At 39.0% G+C, this 21,586-nt stretch overlaps 1 protein-coding gene across 1 annotated transcript; it reads left to right on the forward strand.

The window, feature by feature from the left end:
* The first annotated feature begins 1,604 nt into the window (after nucleotides 1-1,604).
* LOC125269946 (highly reducing polyketide synthase frbB-like) lies at nucleotides 1,605-20,555 on the forward strand. The gene is made up of 6 exons (XM_048193054.1): nucleotides 1,605-1,727; nucleotides 1,821-1,974; nucleotides 3,262-3,422; nucleotides 3,601-3,807; nucleotides 13,483-13,664; nucleotides 13,768-20,555. The coding sequence occupies exons 1-6, from the start codon at nucleotides 1,673-1,675 to the stop codon at nucleotides 19,333-19,335; spliced, it is 6,327 nt and encodes a 2,108-aa protein (XP_048049011.1). The 5' UTR covers nucleotides 1,605-1,672; the 3' UTR covers nucleotides 19,336-20,555.
* Nucleotides 20,556-21,586: the final 1,031 nt, after the last annotated feature.

A 21,586-nucleotide genomic window follows, 5' to 3' on the forward strand; every position in this document is an offset into this window, starting at 1 on the left:
AAAGGCTTTTCTGCAAACTCTGGAAAAATTTTAGTCAAAGGACAGATCACTATAAAACACCCAGGTTTTAGAGCTTTTGTTCAATTACAGCTTGATTACAGTCAGAGGGATCCGCCGTACTGTGTTTGTACGTATATTTAGTTAGCCTTGATGCAATAAAGGCTTCTTAGTTTTTTTCCCTCTGTTGTTTTTTTAAATAACCTTGAGTTGCTTGGATATAAATCTTTTTGAAATAAACCTTTATCCCAGAGGTCCAGGGTATATTGACATTGCATTCATGTTTATGATACAGTCAGGGGGATATTTTTATTTATTTTTTTAAAGAGGAAGTAAAAGATATTATGCCATGAGCTAACAGGAATTTACATTAGTTATTTACAGAAGGTACTAGCAATGGTTACCAGATGAATTAACTGTTGTACATGTCAATCATTGGCTAATTCTTACATTTACCCCTCCTTAAACTAGCGGTATAAATATTGGGCAGACTTGGTCTCATATAAACATTTTTAAGAAGACAAGACTACATGAGTATCTAGGTAAGTCAGAATATTTCACTTGCTTTTTTATTTTTTATTTTCTATTCTATTTTTGTCTTGTTTCCCAGCACAAATATCTGAACATTCTTAAATCAAATTACATTTATTTGCAAATAAGCAAAAAGCAAAATGACTTAAGTGTTGTTTTCCAAAAAATGTACTCAAATTAATTATGTTTTTGCATGTTTCAAAACAAGGAAAAAATATTTGCCAATGGGTTAAAAAATTAAAGTTAATCAAATGGGGAAAAAAAGAATATTTATCTGGCAACAACTGCAGAAAACAAAACTTATTATGCCATTTTGCTTATCAAGTAAATGTATGTTGATTTAGAGATGTTTAATTTTTTTTTTTCTGGAAAACATGACAAAAAATACTGAGGAAGAGAATAATTTTTTTTGCAGTGCACACATTTGTATTATTATTATTATTATTATTATTATTATCTATTCTTTATACACTAACACTCTTGCATACATTACAGATGACCTTATTTTTTTTTCTTATTTCTATTTATGCAACAGCACTGACTTTACTATGTCTCCCTTTATTTGTCACAGCTTTGAGACGGTCAACAATAATAAAACTCAACCCCTTCCGTTACCTTTACAGAAACATAATTCTGAGCAAAATACAAAATATAATACAAAAGAAAAACAGATTAATAGAAGTTATAGACAGCTTATTAAAATATGTATTTAATATGATTATAAAATAAAATTAAAATAGATTAAGAAATATTCTAATAAAAATATACATAATACAAGTGTATAATAATACAGCATTTTCATTGATTATAGGGATCCTTTTAACAGTGTTGTCATCTGTATGCAAAGGAAATTTTGGCCCCACAAAAACTATTTCTATATGTACGTAATTATGGACAAAATGCTAAAAGTGAATATTTATCTGCAATTATAAACAGAAAATTATCTGAATACAACATTTTTTTGCATTAAAATTCAAGTTCTTACATCCTTTTACTTGGAGTGAGAGTACAAACATTTGAAGTCCATTTAAGTGTGTGGCTCTTGTTTCTTACTAATATGGTTTCCTCAATGCTTCAGTGTTTGCTTTTGCTGTCTACAGATCGTAAAACCAAATGTATCTGCACACAAAGCATGTGAAACATAATGGATGATGATACAGAAATCGCTGTTGTTGGCATTGGATGCCATTTTCCTGGAGGTAATTGTTAATCATTTACAGTGTTTCATTATTTGTTCATGCTATGATTTTGACCTAAATTGTATTTACATTGTATGTTCTCATCTATTTTAGGTGAGGGACTTGAAAACTTCTGGCGAGTCCTCCTTCATGGAGAGAACTGTGCAGTTCAGATACCAAATGACAGGTTTAATATCTCTCAGTGGTACGATCCAAATGAGAGTAAGGCAGGAAAGACATACACAGCAAAGGCAGCACTTATTGATAGGTAAGACTTCAGTTCATTTGCCCTTATAAAATAAATCAAATGGGTCATGTCTTCTGTTTTTAATAGTGCTGTCAATCGATTAAAAAATTAATCATACAGTTTTTTTGCTATTAATTCCAGATTAATCGCAATTAAAAAACTGAAGCTTGGATATTTAAGAGGAAAACAAATTAATGTAAAATCAACACAAAAAAACAATATTTAAATACAAATACTATTGTTTATTATTATTATTATTATTATTAATTTTTTTCATTTGGAACACAAATTCTCTCCTTTATACAACACACCTGACTAAAGATGGACCCCCAGATTCAGTTCGGCTGAACTCGGTACTAGTGATGCAAAGTCCAATTCATTTCTGCAAACCGTTTATTTTCGGACAGTTCGGCTCAACGAACTGGTTCAGAAAACAGATTCATAGGTTCCTGACATCATAAATGTATATAATCATAAATCACTAATATGCATTTATTTTCTAACAACTCATGTTATATCAAGGAAACATTCAAATAAAGTCATTTGTGTATACTGAAACGTTCAAGTAAAAAGTTATTTGTGTGAATGCATATTGCTGATTATTGCCTTTCATTCACTTAAGTTCATACGCAGATCCTTTATGTCGGATATGACTGACCAATATTGAGTAGCCTACATCTCGGATAAGATTCGCAACTATAGCAAACATTTGATGCAAACATGAATATGTTCTACATGTCTAAAGTAGTAGCCTATATAGAAATAATAAACCTCTTTTATAAAGTCTTGTCTTATAAACTCATTGATTTCACTTAACAACTTAAAATATAATCTGCATGTACAATAAACCATAGTAAAATTTATAAACATCTCTCTACAGAAATGTTTTTGCAGGTTTTAATAAAATGTTATTTAATAACAGTAGTCTTAATAAGCGTACGTGCTACTTTGGTTGTGCATCTTGCGTCATCAACCCGGAACTAAAGTTCGATTCAGTTTAATTAGTGAACCAGCTTGACCGATTACTTCCTGAGAACCGGCTCAAAAGAATGATTCGTTCAAGAATCAAACATCACTACGCGGGACTAGGGTGTCGCGCACATCAAACACACATTAATTTTGACAGCACTAGTTTTTAATCATTTCACTCCTTAATGTTCAGTTATGTTTATCAAGTTAAAAATTGAACCATATTTAATAAAACAGTAAAGGTCAGTGTCTGAAACACTCCATTTGGGGGATGAATGCTGAGCCCCATCTGTTTGTCCAAAAGCAATAACCCCGTCATTGACCTTTTCTTCTTTGTAGTTTAAATGAGTTCGACAACAAGTTCTTTGGCATCACTGATGCTGAATCGATCAGTATGGACCCTCAGCACAAACTGTTGCTGCAGTGTGCCTACAGGGCCCTAGAGGATGCTGGAATACCAATGGAAAAGGCCAGTGGAACGAGAACAGGAGTATTTTTGGGTAACACAAGTCAAATAATTCATATAATCTTACTGCTAAAGTCTGGGAGAAAGTGTATGTGTGTATTCAGTTATTATTCCCTGAGTATTAATATATGCATGCATTTATAATTGGATAGTAAATGCCTAGGAGCAGTCTGTGGTTAATGTGTTCTGCTTTTGTTTGCTTGATTTTATAGGCCTAATGAACAGGGACTTTGAGCTGGCAAGTGTGAGGATCAATCCAAAACACATAGACCACACTGCTGGCACTGGTTCCGCTATGAGTATAGCTGCCAACCGCATCTCATACGTATTCAACTTCACTGGCCCCTCACTGTCCATTGACTGTGCCTGCTCCTCATCCCTCGTTGCCCTTCACTTTGCTTGTCAAGCCATAAAACAAGGTAATCTTCACAAATGTACTGTATGTAAAACTTGGGGTTGCATTTTTGCTTTTTGTTTACATATAAACTGTACATGTACACACTTTGCACTCTCTGGACAAAATAAACATCTTTTCATATTGCAGATGCATTTATCCAAAGCAATGTGCAAATCAAGACTAGTACAACACCTGTACTATTGTTGATTAATTTATGCACTAGATCAGTGGTATTGACACTAACCCCTGGATTCACAGACAAGGCTTAAGCTAGTACTAGACTAAAATGCATGTTTGAGCTGTTTTAACTGAAACTTGTTACTGACATTGTTTTGTCTCAAGATGTACACCAGTTATGGTTTTTTTTTTCTAGGGTACATTTATAAAAGCTACTTAATTACCCTAATTGAACTAAGGCTTAATCCTGGCTTAGGCTAAGCCCTGTCTGTGAAACCGGGCCTAAATGTTGTTATATTCAAACAGTTACTTTGTGTTATATTTCAATTTATCTTAAAGCTGCAGTCTGCCATTTTTCCTCTTTGTCGCCATATCTGTTTGAAACCTGCAATTGCAGTCATATGTGGAACAGTTATCTGTATTTCCACAGTCCAAAGTCTTTTGCGTTTTGACTACGAGTGAATCTCCAGTTGTCACTGATGATTGTCATTTGGATCTTTCTGGATTACAATCCAACATCAAAATTATAAGTTTAATTATTTCAGCTGCTGTGAGAAAAGGCTATAAATGATCCACTACAAGCAGCATCCTCACGTGATAAAACCGACTAGCCTGGACGAGACTCCTTCTTTTCTGTTTACGGACGTGACGTAATGAGGCACAGACGAACTGCCGCATGCTCGAATTTCCCACAGAAATCCACCAGATCGCTCTTATTATAAAACATTATTAATATATAATGAGATAGTTTTGAACACTGGCTGGTTATGTACTTGCTCAAAAATTGATTTTGGATCATTTTTAACCAAAAAAAGTTACGGACTGCAGCTTTAAGTTGAAAATTTCTTTATGTACTTATAAGACTGAGGTGTTTTGTTTTTGGCTGTAAGAATGAACATAGCAGTCACCATTTACTCCCGACATCTGAGCCGCTGAAGACGCAGTGGATTAATTTTGTTTTTGGAGGGAACACACCCCCGATCTACCTAAATGTGTTTATGTTTGCGCGAATCACTTTACATCAGACTGCTTTCTGAACGAGGGACAGTACAAGGCAGGTTTTACTAAAAAGTTGTTCCTGAAAAAGGGATCAGTACCAACTGTTCGCAATCTAGCTTCACCTCCAGAAGAGAGTATAATTTTTTTTAATTTATTTTTAACTGCTCATGCTCAAAACACGGCAAATCAGAGCCAGTTGCATTCAGCGGTTACAGTCGGTGTTTAAATTCCATGTGTAATTATTTAAAATGGGTCCAGTCAAAGGAAACAATTTTTGTGTGTCAAGTTCAGTCTTAGAATGTTTCGGCTAGTCATTAAGTTAAGAGTTAAGCTGAGTTAACAGTCTCAGCTTAACATTATGTGGTCATTTCTATTTAGAATCTTCTCATTGTAATTCATAACCGGTCGTTTATAATGAACAATGCATTAAGGTGAAAGTCTTTTTACAAACTGTGTACATTTTATGTAAAGATAACATGGTAACAGTACATTAAGGTTATCTTTGTAGAGGGTTTATAAAGGTGTTGGTTAATAACTAATAAGAAATTTACAAATGTATTTTAAATGGTTTTTGAACAGTTATAACTGAATAAATAAGAATGGTGACTTTAACGCAATACCTGCCAAATAGTTGTTTACAGCCTGCAGCAGCACGCCCCACGGAAAAGAGGTAGCTCATTATCATTTAAAGTGCCATGCACTGAAACGGGTCACTGTGAACAAAGCTGTTCCCTTTCAAGGGAACTTGTTCTGCAGCAAGCACTTTGGAAACGTTCTTGTCTACGTGTCAAAACAATGGCGGACTGTTTACAGCTTACTCAGGGAGGGTCTATGCTAAAACGGCAGGGTCTATGCTAAAATGGCAGTGTCCATCAAGAGTCGTGGAAGGGGCCTGTGCAAAATTACATCACTTTGCCAAGAATCTGAGAATGGCTTGATCTGAGAAAGTGCTTATGATTTATTGGGATTAAAAAAAAACAATGGGTGGATTTTTATCATTATAGGGTGGTTGTGTACACACATTGCCAACACACATTTATGCCCAAATACCATGTAAAAGCGAATTTTGCATCCGATGTCCCCTTTAAGCCAATTGCATTCAGATCTGCCTCCACATAAGTATAAAACAATCATGTTTTATAATCCAATCAACAACCGATGGCTAAAATCAAATTCTCCCCTATGTTGTTTTCTTATAAGATAGCCTGCTCAGTCTGGGTTCACACCGCACGGGTCAGCGGGAACTGCAGCTGCAGAGACGCGCGAGTATTCACGCTGGAAGCGTTTGTACAGCATCACAGCAGCGGCTCGAAGCTACATATAAAGTGAGCATTTCTTTACAAAGACAGCTATAAATTAGTTTTTATAAGTTGGTCATTTATAAACTTGATAGTCTTGAAAGTTTGTTGACATGCAAGGTGTACAACACTCGCATATAAACTTTAAATAAATAAATGATGTTTTATTAACAATTCGGGAGGATCACTTTCAAATGATCCTTTCAATCATCACGTCATTCAAACCAGCTGTTAGCAATCAGTAATCAACATGTCTACCAAATCAGCAGAAGTGGAGAACATTATAAATACGCAGTCGACTCACCCATGTTCCTTGACAGTTTTTCAACATTTGGTTACACCCAAATTGTTACAATGTCCAAGATTGATATCTTCTCGTCTGACGATGAATCCCTCGTTGCCCAGGATCCTTCGCTGAATCTCACCGATGCAAGGAGCACCTGTGCTCCACCACAGGACACCTGTGTTCCACTACAGGACACCACAACCAAGCCTCCAGTACCACCGCGCGGTCGTCGGTGCAGCCGCTCCGCTTCTCGTACCCCAAGATGCCGTGGCTTGCCGTCCCCTCCACCTTCAAGACATCCACCATCATCTTCAGCATCCTCCTACACTTCAGCACACCCCACAATCCCTGCAATAGAAAAATGGACAGTTATGGGGTTGAGACAAGCACTAATAAATGCTGATGTCCACTTTTCCAGAAGGATGAACAAAGCAGAGCTGTATAACATGTATGTTTCACTTCAGTCGGCATTCCCATCTCCAAAATCCACTCCACATGCCAAAATGGCTAACAAGGCAAATAAAAATCGCAGGGCCCGGAACCAACGATCTCAAAAAACACCATCTCCTTCCCTTGCGAGAAAGGGCCTTCGAGCTTCAGGCCGCGGCAGCCGGCCTCTGCAAGCCTGGGCCACGCCCCGGATTCCGCCGCTGCCAGTCCTTACTCTCATCTTTGCTCCGCAGAGCTACAGACAGCAGTGCCTCACGTCACAATACCAGCCTCCATCGACACAAACCACCCTGGTAACGTGAGTATGCCTCCGCCAGCGGCACAGGCTCAACCTCAGCCTTTTCCATTCTCTTTCTTCAACCCTCTCCCCTGTCAGTGGCCTGCAGCCCCACCATCAGTTTCTAGCTTGAGGCTGCCTCTGCTAGCAGTGCAGGCCCAGATGCCCTATATTCCTCTCCAGTTTCCTTCATTTTCCACACTCCTCACTCCAGGGGCTGACCCTAGCATGAGGTTGCCTCCGGCTTGTCTTCCTCATAACCTCCGCAATGGCGATGACCATCCCACCAAAAGCTACAGCATTGGAACCACCCCCCGTCGCCAGTAACATCAGAGCACAGATCCTTACAGGTGCGGACATAGATTTGTCATCCTTGCTATCATTACTTCCTCCCTCCGTCTCAAATCGGCAAATCGACTGTGGCGATTTTTCTGTTACCCTTAAAAATCCAGTGCACAATTCTTCCCGCATTCTTTCTTTTTCTGAATTCTCCATTGCTTTCAGCCATTATAGTAAAATCATTTGCGCAGCACTTCCCCACAGGAAATGAGAATTAAATGACTACCTCGCGATAATCGCAGAGCTCACATTATCATACGGGAACACACTTTTACACTTATCATAAACTTTTTTTCAGCCAAATGTGCCGTCCACGTGGCTCAGTGGAACCATTGCCCTTACTGGGGTGCCTTAGACACTGAGTTACACAACAGAGTGTTCTTAGGATACCGTAACATCTCCTGCACGGTCTGCAGATCTGTTTCTCACTCCACCACAGCTTGTCCCCTAATCAACCCGTCAATTCCTCCTTGCTCAGATTCATCACAAGTCAAGTCAACCAGTTATGTCCCGCGGCCAGCAAACACCAACTTCGACTCAGCCACAGATTTCATAAGTCGTACCACTTCATCAAACAGTCAAGTCTGCAATAATTTCAATTCAGGAAGATGCACAAGGTAGCGCTGTTGTTACATGCACATTTGTAACTTCTGTGGCGGCGCTCACGCCCGCATGATATGCCCTGTAAAAAGGTCTTTAAGTAAAGATTCTAAAAATTACTTGTCGACTCCTGTAAATATTTCTCGTTTGTCTACTGAATTGTCTCACCACGCCAACACTAACTTTACAGACTATTTGTTGTCTGGTCTCGAACACGGTTTCAAACCCGCCGTTGAAAGCCTCCCATCCCAAAACATTATTTGTAACAATCTCCAGTCTGCTCTCGCCGAGCCTGATACAGTCGACCTTGTAATTAAAAAAGAAATCGAGTCAGGTTTTATGATCGGCCCAAACATTCCTCCTTCTGAATGTTATCGAATCAGCCCAATTGGAGTGGCTACCAGAAAATTTTCAGGCAAAAAAGCGATTAATAATCGATTTCTCAGCGCCACACAACTCCCTGTTTCCAAGCATAAACAGCCTTGGCTGGCCAAAGTCGACATCACTTCTGCCTTCAAAGTGATGCCTATCCACCCAGATTCTTGGCATTTATTCGGCATACGCTGGCACGGAAAATTTTATTTCCCTTTCGATACTTCACTCGTACTGCGTATGGGGAAAAGTCTCCCTTTTTCCCCGTCACTGAAGCCTTTTTCAATAACGCAGTGTAACTGCACCGTCATTGGTTCACTCATAGCAAGTTGTTGAACCAATGGCGGCATGACATAGCTGCGTGGCCTATGGCGACAAAGCGCGTGAACTTTCCCGCCGAAAGGGGCGGGGTTAAGGGCTATATAAGCAGGCGTTTCGCCATAGGATTTCAGGCCAATCGACTGAAGTGACGACTCTGAAGCCGCAGCCTCGTGGCACGGCAAGTAACGCAGTACTCGTTCCGTATCTCAGGGAACCGAGGTTACGTTAGTAACCGAGTACGTTCCCTTTCGATACTTCACTCGTACTGCGTATGGGGAACGAATTCAACTGTGCCGTGCCACGGCAGGGAACGACATAACTTGTTTTGGACGCCGGGAGGGGACCAAGAAAACAAGTCAGAAGGCAAAGCCGCCGTATCCCTTGTTACACTACAAGGAAATGATTCCTGTAATGGCGTGGGGCGGAATTCGCAAGAGGCCGCCCAATCACACCGAAAGAACACAAGCTTGCAAGGTCGGGACATCAAGATGATAGAACCTGACAAAAGTGGACGGCGAAGACCAGCCGGCCACCTCACAGATGTCTTTAACCCTCTGGAGTCTTTAACTCTCTTATTCTGGTCGCATCCACCTTCCTAGACAATCCAAATTGTGCTCGGCCACTTAAACTTCGCAATGCGCATCATCCCGCAAGGGCGCCCTTTCATGGTTATCTAAGCGGAATTCGTTTTTTTCACAAACTCATTTTTGGTTCACCCTCATCAGAAATGGCCAATTCACAGACATCTATGTTGATTAAAGGCATCCAAAAAACCCAACCCACCCGCCCAGACGCCAGACAACCAATAACTCTATACATACTCACCAAATGTATCACCACTCTCCGCCGAGGCTACCACTCTATCAATACTGCCCGCACACTGGATGCAATGTTCATATTGGCTTTCTTTGGGTTTCTCAGATGCTCAGAGTTCACTATCACATCCAACTTCAATCCAAAGGTCCAGCCGACATTTTCAGATTTATCAGTGCTAGATGACGACACCATTTCTTATTTCATCAAACAAAGTAAGACAGATCAAACAAGGAAAGGCCATTTTATCTACATTTTCAATCTCTCATCACCAATCAAGCCATACCAATCCCTTTTAGCTTACCTCCATTTCAGGAGCTTGCAGGCCAAATTCCCATCTGACCCACTCTTCACGGACGACTCCAACCACCCCATCACACTTTTCTGGATCCAAGTCCATATGATTCAATCTGGCATCCCAGCAGACAACTATTCTAGCCATTCATTTTGCATAGGTGCAGCAACCACAGCTGCTCAAAAAGGCCTCTCCCAACACCAGATTCAAGCACTAGGTCGCTGGTCGTCAGAAGCCTTCAAGAGCTACATTCGCTCCAATCGCTTCCACATCAAAGAAGCTCAACAAACCCTCATCAGCTAAAACCCAAACCTACAGGCTCACCGCATCCTCTCCAATTAACATCACAAATCCACTAAACAACGGAAGCAATTCTACCTCCTCTGCTGCATCAGCATCTCCCCAGTAGCCCACCTCATTCTTTCAATGCAGCAGTGCTATTCTCCTCCGCTCCCACAGGAGCTCAGTTCTCTATCCAAACTCACCCTAAGGACAGTTGAAAGCAAGTCGAAAAGCAAGTTTGCTTCACTGCCGCTCTCGCAGGAGCTCAGCTCACCGTCCAACTTACTCATTGGATAGTTGAAAGCAAGTTGAAAACAAATCTGGTCCACTGCCGCAGTGGCCATCTACTCCGCAGGAGTTCCTTTTAACAGTTCATACTTGCTCCACTGCCACAGCAGTGTCATCTACTTCGCTCCTGCAGGAGCTCCGTCACGCCATGCAAACTTGCTCCACTGCCGCAGCAGTGTCATCTATATCGCTCCCACAGGAGCCCAATTCTCTGTACAACCAGCTCACTGGATGATTGGAAACCAAATTTGAAGCAATTTCGGTTCCTCCGCCACAGCAGTTTCATCTCCACCTCCCCATCAGGAGCTCATTCTTTATCCAACTAGCCTATTGGATGGTAGCATCGCCTACCCTGCTCCTGCAGGAGCTCTGTTCCATCCAAGTTTTGATCCACAGCCACCGCTCCAGCAGGAGCTTGCCCATAGGCAACCAGTTTTCGCATTCTGCAAGTTTTGGAGGTTTTTGGGGGGAGTACTCTGGGTTCGGGCTCGTGAAATGATGTTTTATTAACAAAATTTGGGAGGATCACTTTCAAATGATCCTTTCATTCATCACGTATAGCCAGCAAATTCGGGTTCGATTTGGGTATGCAAGAGCCTATATTGCTGTATGTGTAATAACTAAAATAATGTTTATATATCATATTTTCTGGCTAGTTTAATTTAGTTTTTTATAATATACCATACTTTAACCCAAACTGAATAATTAAAAACAAGTTTAAATGAGTAAACCTTCTATAAATATTTTTTAATATTAATTTTCTTTCCTGACATACTTCAGTTCTTGTTAAAACACACTAGATATGCTTATTCTGTGCATTTTGAGCACTTTTTGTGTGAAATCATATTTATTTTGTCAATCAAATGTCTACTTTCACTTTAATTGAGCGTTAGCAGTACAGCAAAAATAAACCCAGCGCCGAAACGATCGCGGCACTGCTGCTTCTGCTCCTGCTACGCGCTGCCACGCAGCCTCTGTGTGCGGTGTGAATGCTCTCATCTGTTAACATGGGTGCTGAAAAAAAATACGTGCTGCTTATGCTCTGCTGACGCATGCGGTGTGAACCCGGCCTCACTTGGAAATGCATCATAGTACAGTGACAAAATTTGTTCAAACCATTTTATTCCAACATTAATTAGGACTCTGGGCCAGGAAAAGCATTTAGTGTGTACAATTATTTGATCCTACATTCAAGTAGGAAAGGCCATTTGTTGATCATAGGAATAAGATGAATACCAGCCAGTTATCAATGGCTGATCAGTTGGAGCCAGTGGTGGACAGTAACAAAGTATTTTTAATTTGTTACTGTACTTAAGTACATTTTTCAAGTATCTGTACTTTACTTCACTACATTTCAAAGCATAAAATCACACTTTTTACTACATTTCATAAAACATATCGTTACTCCTTATTTTAAAATTAATAAATCATCACATGGTCAGAGACGCAAAAGCGGCGTCCGATTCGTGCACAAACTGATTCTTTTCAATCATCCTGTCAAATCACATCAACAATTCATTCACGAATTGGACTGATTGTATTGCAACTGTTCTCGAGTCAACAAATCAGCGATTCAATGATCCATTCAGAGCAACTCTCCAGTGAACTGAATTTCATTGTCTGACTGAAAATTAGCCAAGGACTGGGGGATCCTCTTAGTGTGCGCACAACTAGTGAAAAGTAAGTCAGCCTACTAATGTTGAATTTTAGGATTAATTATTGTAACAGAAAATCATATTTAGGTCACAAATTGGCGCACTGAAATGCTTTAATGCGACACGTCCACATCAATGTGTCTACAGATCTCGATTCAATCAGATAAAATCACATTTTAAAACTAACTTAGTGCTTCAAATAACGGTTTTATCGATTACATCATTCCGGCACTAGGAGGCAACAAGTGACTTAAAATGTATTTGACATTGAATGATTAATTCAAAAGATTTGTTCAAAAACATTGATTCATCCAGTAATGAAACAAGTGAAGTAGATATGAGTGAGTCATTAAATCATTCATTCAAACCCATTTTTTAAATAATTGAAATTAAAAAGTAAATCTTTTTAAATAGACTAAATATTCATATTTTGTCCTCTAATAAATAATTATACTATTTTGTTTAGTTGTCTGTTCAGAATCGTGGAGAATTATGACCTCTATTTGAAACAAACAAACAAAAAAATCTTGATTCTCATTTTATCCAGAATCGTGCAACTCTTACACAAATTAAAATAACACATGCACGTTCATCTTCCCCGCTGCTTTAGCAATTTCTTTAACCCTAAATATTTTGTATTGTTTGTCAACACACATTACATATTATGTATCTGCATCCACTAGTCTTCTATCTATACTGACTAGTGCTGCTATTTGAGATAATTATTTTGAGCAATAGGATTATATAAAATATATAATATAAAATTAAACTATATAAGTGGCCTATATAAAAATTACAAAATAAACATTCATCAATCAGTACTTTTTTACTTAAGTACATTAAAAAATCAAGTACTTTTGTACTTTCACTCAAGTAAAATTGAAAAGGAGCACTAAATACTTTCACTTGAGTAATATTTTAAAATATGTATCTGTACTTTTACTCACATACTTGATTTGTGTACTTTGTTTACCACTGGTTGGAGCATCCCTAATTAAAGCAATTGAGTGCTGTTGAAAAATACATTAAACAATCTGTAACTGTAACTACATAATGTAAGGCAGCAAAAAATTTTTGTGTTATTGTAGCAGTATTATTATAATCTGAAATTAAGCATGATTTGTCTATTAAAGCACTTATCTGATTTGTGTTTTTAACATCACCTTTTGAGTACACTAATATCGATATCTTCTGTAATGTCTGCTGGGCTGTTTTTTTTTTTTTTTTTTTTTTTTAAATCAACAGGAGATTGTGAAATGGCCGTGTGTGGGGGCGTGAGCTGTATTTTGGAGCCACATGTTTTTGTGGCTCTCTCCAAGGCAAAAATGATCTCCCCTGATGGCACCAGTAAACCTTTCAGCAGCCAAGCAGATGGATATGGAAGAGGTGAAGGCTGTGGGATTGTTCTCCTAAAGCCTCTGAAAAAAGTAAACAAAAATATTGCCTCACATAAACATATCATCATCACAACAATGCACCTTATGATTAAGTACTATAACCAAGAAACATAAGTTGTCTGTATTTTGACAGGCTCTTGAGGACCAGGATCACATTTGGGGCATCATCAGCAAAACTGCAGTAAATCAGGATGGCCACAGCGTTAGTCCAATCACCAAACCATCCATGGAACAGCAGGAGGAGCTGCTTAGAAAAATCTATTCAACAGAGACTGACCTGACTAGTGTCCAATATATAGAGGCTCATGGGACAGGGACTCCAGTTGGAGATCCAATAGAGGCAGGTAGCATATCAAAAGTAATTGCCAAAGCAAGACCTCAAAAGTCAGGGCCACTTATCATTGGTTCAGTTAAGAGCAATATTGGACACACAGAATCTGCCGCAGGTGCTGCAGGGCTCATAAAGGTTCTCTTGATGATGAAGCATGAAACTATTGTGCCATCATTGTTCTACTCCATTGAAAACTCCAGCATAGACACTGAATCTCTCAATATGAAAATCCCCACCAGAACAGAAAAATGGATCAGTGACTGCAGAGCAGGGAGGTCTGCAGGAATCAATAACTTTGGGTTTGGTGGAACAAATGCACATGCAATTGTCAGACAATATGTGCAGTCAAAAAAGCCAAAAGCTCAGCTGATAAGTAAATCCCATCAGTATTTTGTGGTCTCTGCAGCCTCAGAAAAATCCATGAAAAATATTATTGTAGATACGGCAGAACAGATCAGTGCAGGAAAAATATCGGATCTACAGTCTTTACTGTACACATCCGCATGTAGAAGAAGTCACTTGAAACATAAATACAGGAAAGTATTTCAAACATCATCATTGGCAGATCTGCAAGAGAAACTAACTGTTGCTGTGGAGAAAAAGCTTTTACCATCAAAGACAGACTCCAAGCTAGTTTTTGTGTTTTGTGGCAATGGTGTTACATATCAGGGTATGTGCAAGCAGCTCTTAAAACAAGAGCCATTTTTTAGAGAGGAAATCTTGAAGATTGAAACTCTGTTGCAAAGCTATAGAAGTTTGAATCTGATAGAGATGCTGAAGAGTGAATCTGAGAAAAGTACAGAGCTGTCTGATCCAAAAATTGTCCAGCCTCTTCTGTTTGCTATTCAGGTTGCTGTTGTCAAACTTCTGAAACACTGGGGCATCAGTCCTGATGCTGTTTTGGGGCACTCTATTGGAGAAGTTGCTGCAGCTCATTGTTCTGGTTTGCTGTCACTTGAAGATGCAGTGAAAGTCATCCACTATCGCAGTTCTTTGCAATGCACTGTGACAGGAGGAAAGATGCTGGTAGTTAGTAATATGGCTGTTTCTGAAGTTTTAAAAATTCTCCCATCTTTTTCAGGAAGGGTTTGTTTGGCTGCTTATAACAGCCCTCAGTCATGCACCCTCTCAGGAGATGCAGATGACATTGACAGGTTTCAAATGAATTTGAGCAACTCAGCCAGTGGAAAAGATTTGTTCCTTCGCATTTTGGATGTACCTGCAGCATACCACAGTCACAAGATGGATCCCATTTTATCCAAAGTGAAACAGAGTATAGGCTCATTGCAGGCACATCATTTGGAGGCAGAACTGTTCTCAACAGTGACAGGTGTTAGTGTGTGTTCCTCAGATTTTATTACTGGTGAATATTGGGCAAGGAATATCAGAGAGCCAGTTGAATTCGAACAAGCTGCAAAGTCTGCAGTTAAAAATAAAAGGAATGTGGTATTTGTTGAAATTGGCCCAAGAAGATCTTTGCAGAGGTACATCAATGAGACTCTGGGAAATGAATTCACTGTGATTCCCTCAGTGCAGCCTGATAAAGATCACGAGACAATGCTTGCAGCTGTTTCCAAACTGTTTGAACTTGGGGTCAAAGTGGACTGGAAAATGTTCTACAAAGGATTTGAGGCTAAACCAATTCCCTACCCACGATACCAGTTTGATGATGTGAAGAGAGATGTCTTCACTTCACGTTTGCAGTCAATCGGTCCCACCGGCAACCATCCAGTAGTTACACAAATGGGTACAGACAGTACAGTGTTCAGCTGCGATTTATCCTTCTCTGAATCAGTGGCCTTTCTGCAGGACCACAAGCACAATGGGGTTGCCATCATTCCTGGTGCATTTTATGCAGAGTTGGGTTTAGCAACTTACATGGTATATGCAAAACCTAAGGTTCCATTAAGTTCTCTGCAGCTCAGCATAACATTCCAGAGTCCATTTGTTTTCACACAGAATGCCCCAGAAATAAAAGTACAGCTAAATCCATCTGACCATTTGGCAGATAACACATGTAACTTTAAAATACAGTCTACTTCTGCAGTCTATGCATTTGGCACAGTAAAAGCAAAACAAGGTAGAACACCTGAAGAACAGTTCATTTCAATAGACTGTATTTCCAAAAGATGCAAATTCCACATGATGTCTGGAGAGCTCTACAAACTTCTAAGTCAAACAGGATTTGAATATGGGTCTGTCTTCAGAAATAAGGCAGATGTTTACTGTGGGGAAGAATTTAGAGAGGCTATATCTGTTGTGAAGGTCCCAAAGGAATTGCTGCCTCAATTACATGAGTATCATCTTCACCCTGTGATCTTGGATTATCTCATGCAACTTGTTCCTATAACTATAGGGCATGACCAAACAGCAAGACCCCAATTTCCTGCACAAATAGGAAGCCTGACTGTATTTGAACCATTGCAAGAGGAGATGGTTGTATATCTGAGAGCAGTACATGTGGGAGAAGATGATTTTGACATTTGTGGCTGCTTAGCCAACAAACAGGGTAGGGTGTTGGTTGAGCTCAGGGATGTGAAGATCCGCATACTAGGGAGCCGTTCCCAAGTACTCAAAGAGTACTTCTACCATAACAATTTCAGTCTCATCTCTGAAGTTGCCACGTTTGATACTCAGATTAAGGCACTTGTCTTTTCTGACAGGGTAGGAATTTCTGAAGCTTTGCAGCAGTACTTGGACCCAACATCTATATACGTGTCCTCCTCAAAGAGTAACATACTGTTAGAAAGTGGAGTCGAACTTCTTTTGTCAAAACTGAAAATTTCAAGTGTAAAGAAAAACTTCCAGGACATTTTATTCATGTTGGGTGATTCAGACTTAACCTCTCTCTCATCAGAGAATATCTTGGACAGCATGGCGGGGTGTTGTGAGATCTTCCGAAAGATTGTCAGATATCTCATGGCAATTCGTTTCCCAGGTGCTATCAGAGTAATAACCTATAGGTGCTCTGAGAGCTTAGTGGACTTCATCAATCCTGGATTTGTTCTGTCAGGCATGACAAGAGCATGTGCAGCTGAATTGTCAGAACTTTCCTTCCAGCTGATTGACATGGGCTCTCCCACTATTGAAGACATCAAAGCTTTGGTTCAGGTCCTCAGGTCTTACCCCTGTCACAAATATCCAGAGTTAGTAGTGAAGGAAGGCAAAATTCTCAAACCTGAAATCACCCACACACCTTTGCCAACTATGGCAATCTCTTCAAGAAATGTCCATATGTTGCATGATGAAGTCTTCGTCTTGCAAACATCTGACCCATATATAATGACAAATCTGTCAGCAACTCAAATGGATAATTCCATTGAACCAAACCAAGGGAAAAACATTGAGCTTCTCCTCAGTAAAATATGTGTTCATTCATCAGACTACTTTCCAGTCAGCATTTCTGACCTCAATTATGGCCAGACATTGTACTGGAACAAGCACACAACTGAAAACCATAAGATCTTAGCCCTTGACTTCAGTGGCACTGTCACAGCTGTGGGCAAAGATGTCAGCAAATTTAAAGTTGGAGATTGTGTTGTGTCTTGTTACCCTGTGGCTGCCACCTCTAAAGTAGTTCTCCCAGCAGATGTTTGCTGCAAAGCTAAAAGGCTTTCATTCCTGAATGAAATCCCTTGTGTCTCTTATATGGTACTGGCTTGGAAGATCTTCCATGAGGCTTTACCCAAGGCTAAACAGCAAATGACACTGGGTATTTTCTCCACTGTTCCTGACTCAGCTTTGATAAATGTGTTAATTGCTGTTGCAAACAGATCAGGTTGGAATGTCAGAGTGAGCACGCAGGCTGATCAGCTGTCTTGTGATTTTAGTGAGGTACTAGGGGCTGTTCTTCTACCTCCTTATAATGTTGAAATTGCTAAAATAGCTAGCAGTGTTAGAGGCATCAAAGACATTGTTATTGTCTATGACAACCAGACAGAATTTCCATTGAATACTACAACATTCCGTGGTACAAATGAGGATGTCCACTTCCATGTCCTCCTCATGTCCCAGATAATGCAAAAAGGGTCTCTGCAAATGCAAATGCCACACATCTACCGTTGGCTGAAATCCATGCATTTGGACAGAAAGTCCTTGTCTTTGGATGCAACAGCTGTTCAAAGAGTAAAATCTCAAGTCATTGATCTTTTGTCTGTAAAAGAATCTGAATCATACTTCACATGCCAGATCCTACCCATTATAGTCCTGAACAGTGAAGACAAGAACCAGCTGTCTGACATTCCAGTGATGTCCAAACATAGTCTATTCCAGAAAAATTCTGTCTATGTTGTCACAGGTGGTCTAACGGGGTTGGGGTTTGAGACAGTAAAGTTCATTGCTCAGAAAGGAGGAGGAAACATTGTCATTCTGTCTAGAAGAAATCCAGACCCCCAGATGCAACAAGAGTTAAGTCAAGTCAGTAGCCGTTGGGGTTCTGTCATTAAGTGTCTGCCGTGTGATGTTTCTGTATCTGAGCAAGTGGACCAGACAATTATTAAGATCGGAAAACTTTTCCCATCCAGTCCCATCAAAGGGGTATTTCACAGCGCAGTTGTCCTGCATGATGGGCTGATTGATCGTCTTGACAAAACTCTTTATGAGAAAGTCATGAGGCCAAAAGTGAATGGAGTGATTAACCTTCATCGTGCTACCATACAGTGCAATCTGGATTACTTTGTGTGCTATTCCTCCATCTCTGCCTTCATTGGCAATGCCTCACAAACTAATTATGGTGCGGCTAATACATTTCTGGATACTTTTTGTCACTACCGCAGAAATATTGGGCTTTCTGGACAGTCCATTAATTGGGGAGCTTTGAATCTTGGCCTTCTTCTGAACAAATTCCATTTCCAGAAATTTCTGGAGGCAAAGGGAATCATGCTTTTGGAGATTCCAGAAATCTATGAAAGTCTTGAACAGTGCCTCTTGATCAATAAACCTCAACAGGTTGTATGCAGGTTCAATTTTAAAAACAGCTGGAATAACATCCTTAGTCAGAACAAATCGCTGAGTGTACGCTTGTTTAAAATAGCACAGGAAGCCATTATTAAAGCTGAAGTGACCATGTCTAGACCTAAGCAAGCCATGACATCATCCTCACCACGTGATTATCTGAAGCTCATGATTAGTGAAATAGCTGGTGTTGAGATGGACGAGCTAATTGATGATGTTCATCTTTTCGATTTAGGCATTGACTCAATGTTAGCCATGACTCTGCAGAATATTCTCTTCAGTGAAAGAGGTGTGAATGTCCCTCTAGTGACTCTGCTGGATCCAAATAGCACACTGTCAATGCTCATCAAAATCCTGGAGCAGAGCAGTGTAGAAGAATATCAGATTGAAGATGAGAGCAATTCCACATACTTATAAAGGTGACTTGTAATTTCTCCTCATCAGTCTTTTAGTAGCCTCAAAAACAAATAAGATTTTTTTTTTTTTTTTTAATTCATGAACTTTTGAAGTACTTGATTAATCAATTAATCTAACTTTAGTAAATCTTTCTGAATAAGGTATTTGGCAGATGTTCCAAAGTGACTACATACAACCAAATTCTATTGGTTCTAGGTGGCATTTGTTCTGTATCCCTGCATCCTCAGTATTAACATCACATATAATTATGATAAATGAGGTTATGCAGAAAATTCAGACTGTTGACTTAACATTGGTTATTATTGTTTTACACTGTAAAAAGTGATAGCCTTAAATCGTTACCTTAAGGAGCTTTTCTTATTATCTGATTTAATCCATAAGAATTAGCTTTGTTGGTATAACTTTTTTTAGGTTGATTCAGTGATGTTAAATGATATTGAATTGAATCCATCTAGATATTACCATTTTTTCAGTGCAATTTATGTTTTGTTCATCAGATCACACTAGGTGAACTACAAAACTACAAACACACATTCATCATTTCTTTTCATTTTCTTAATAGTTTTCTTTATCTATTTTAATGTAACCTAATGTAAACCTAATCTCTATGAGTGGCAACATGCTGACATGCTTATTCAATTTAAGATTTTGAGATTTTTCTTCTAACTAAAGTTATCATGTTAAAGGTATTATTAAGTTGGGTCAGAGGTAACATCAACGTTCATATAAAATGTATGAAATAATTTTTAATTGATGAAGATATCTAGTAGTATCAGTACTTCCAAAATATGTTATTTTTTGTATTCTGAACATTGTTAAAAATACTGTCCTCTGTGATTAAAATAAGAAACAGTAAAAGATGAATGTTGATTGATTTATCAGTGCTTGCCCTTCCTGCATAGATTGAGACTTTCTTGGGTAAATACTATTATCTATTTTGCAAAGCAAATGTTGAATTAACATATGTCGATATGATATAATTTATCAGTAAAACTATAATGAAAGAATTAAGCAAAGGCACAGACATTGCCTACTTCAACTTTGCAAGATACATTAGAAAACGAGGTGGTTTGGTGTGATAGGCCATTTATTGATAAATAAAGATTGCAACAACCCCGTTATCCATGTCAAATCTTCATAAAATAAAGAAATGGAATGAATAAAGTCTTCTCTGTTCATTTAAAATTTTCATGTTCACTATATTTATTACACAGCTCTCTGGATACTCAATTCTGTGTGGTCAACCATAGCTTTCTGATGAACATAAATTGTCATAATTTAGAAAATAAAGCACTTTTCATAAACTGATTCTAGCCCTCTGATTTGAACTCTCTGTTTTAAGGGGCATGTCTGCTATGAGACTCAAGTGTAAACGCCCACTGCTGTGACTAACATTTTTGCATATGAAATAGCAAGTTTTAGCTAAGTATTACTCCCTCGAAAACTTTTAGCAGGTTTTTACTATTACAGCTCTCAAGTGTTGATTATAGCAGTATAAGATATATGACATTATACTTAGATCTTGGCTTGAAAGGTTGCATTGATGATCATTATAGCCGATCACAGAGAAGTTGTTGAGCACATGAAAGCAGTGATATTGTCATTACAACTCAATTTATGCACACTAATGAATGCTTTCATCATAACAGTGCAAACGCGATATAAAGAGTTTTGTTGAATAAAATGGGGCTTTTGGTGCAAGTCCAGAACTCAGTCACTGATAAATTTGCGCTGTTTGATTGACAGCTCCAGCGCACACTGTTTAATTGACAAAAGGGAGTGTTCTAAAAAAAAGGAGATATAAACCTGCAGTGTCTCCTATCAGAATTAATCGTGAAGAGATTAGAATAGTCACCTCCTATAAATATCTGGGAGCACTCTTGGACAATAAATTGAGATGGGCCACCATCAGTGAGATGATTTACAAAAAAGTACAGAGCTGTCTGTGTTTATTGAGGATACAGATCTTTTGGAGTTTGGGGAGAAATGCTTCATTCCTTTTATGAGTCTGTTGTCGCAGAGGTACTTTTCTATGCTTTTGTATGCCGGGGAAGTGGAATCAGGACCAGCGATACTAACAGACTGAATAAACTGATAAAGAAAACATGCTAAAAGTTCTGTTTTGGGAACTAGTCTTGACCCGCCGGAGGTGGTAAATTTTTGGGTGAAACTGCTCACCCTTTAAATGGTATCGTTGTTACACAGGAGAGCACATTTAGTAGGTCCTCTGTGTAAGGAGAGATATTTTAGG

The sequence above is a fragment of the Megalobrama amblycephala genome, linkage group LG6 (assembly GCF_018812025.1).
Source record: "Megalobrama amblycephala isolate DHTTF-2021 linkage group LG6, ASM1881202v1, whole genome shotgun sequence".
Taxonomy (NCBI): domain Eukaryota; kingdom Metazoa; phylum Chordata; class Actinopteri; order Cypriniformes; family Xenocyprididae; genus Megalobrama; species Megalobrama amblycephala.

Excerpts from the sequence above, each read along its gene's own strand:
- LOC125269946 (XM_048193054.1), top strand. The coding sequence starts at position 1,673 with ATGGATGATGATACAGAAATCGCTGTTGTTGGCATTGGATGCCATTTT. Across the intron at positions 3,423-3,600 it reads GAGAACAGGAGTATTTTTGG|GCCTAATGAACAGGGACTTT; the intron begins GTAACACAAGTC and ends TTGATTTTATAG. Across the intron at positions 3,808-13,482 it reads TTGTCAAGCCATAAAACAAG|GAGATTGTGAAATGGCCGTG; the intron begins GTAATCTTCACA and ends TTAAATCAACAG.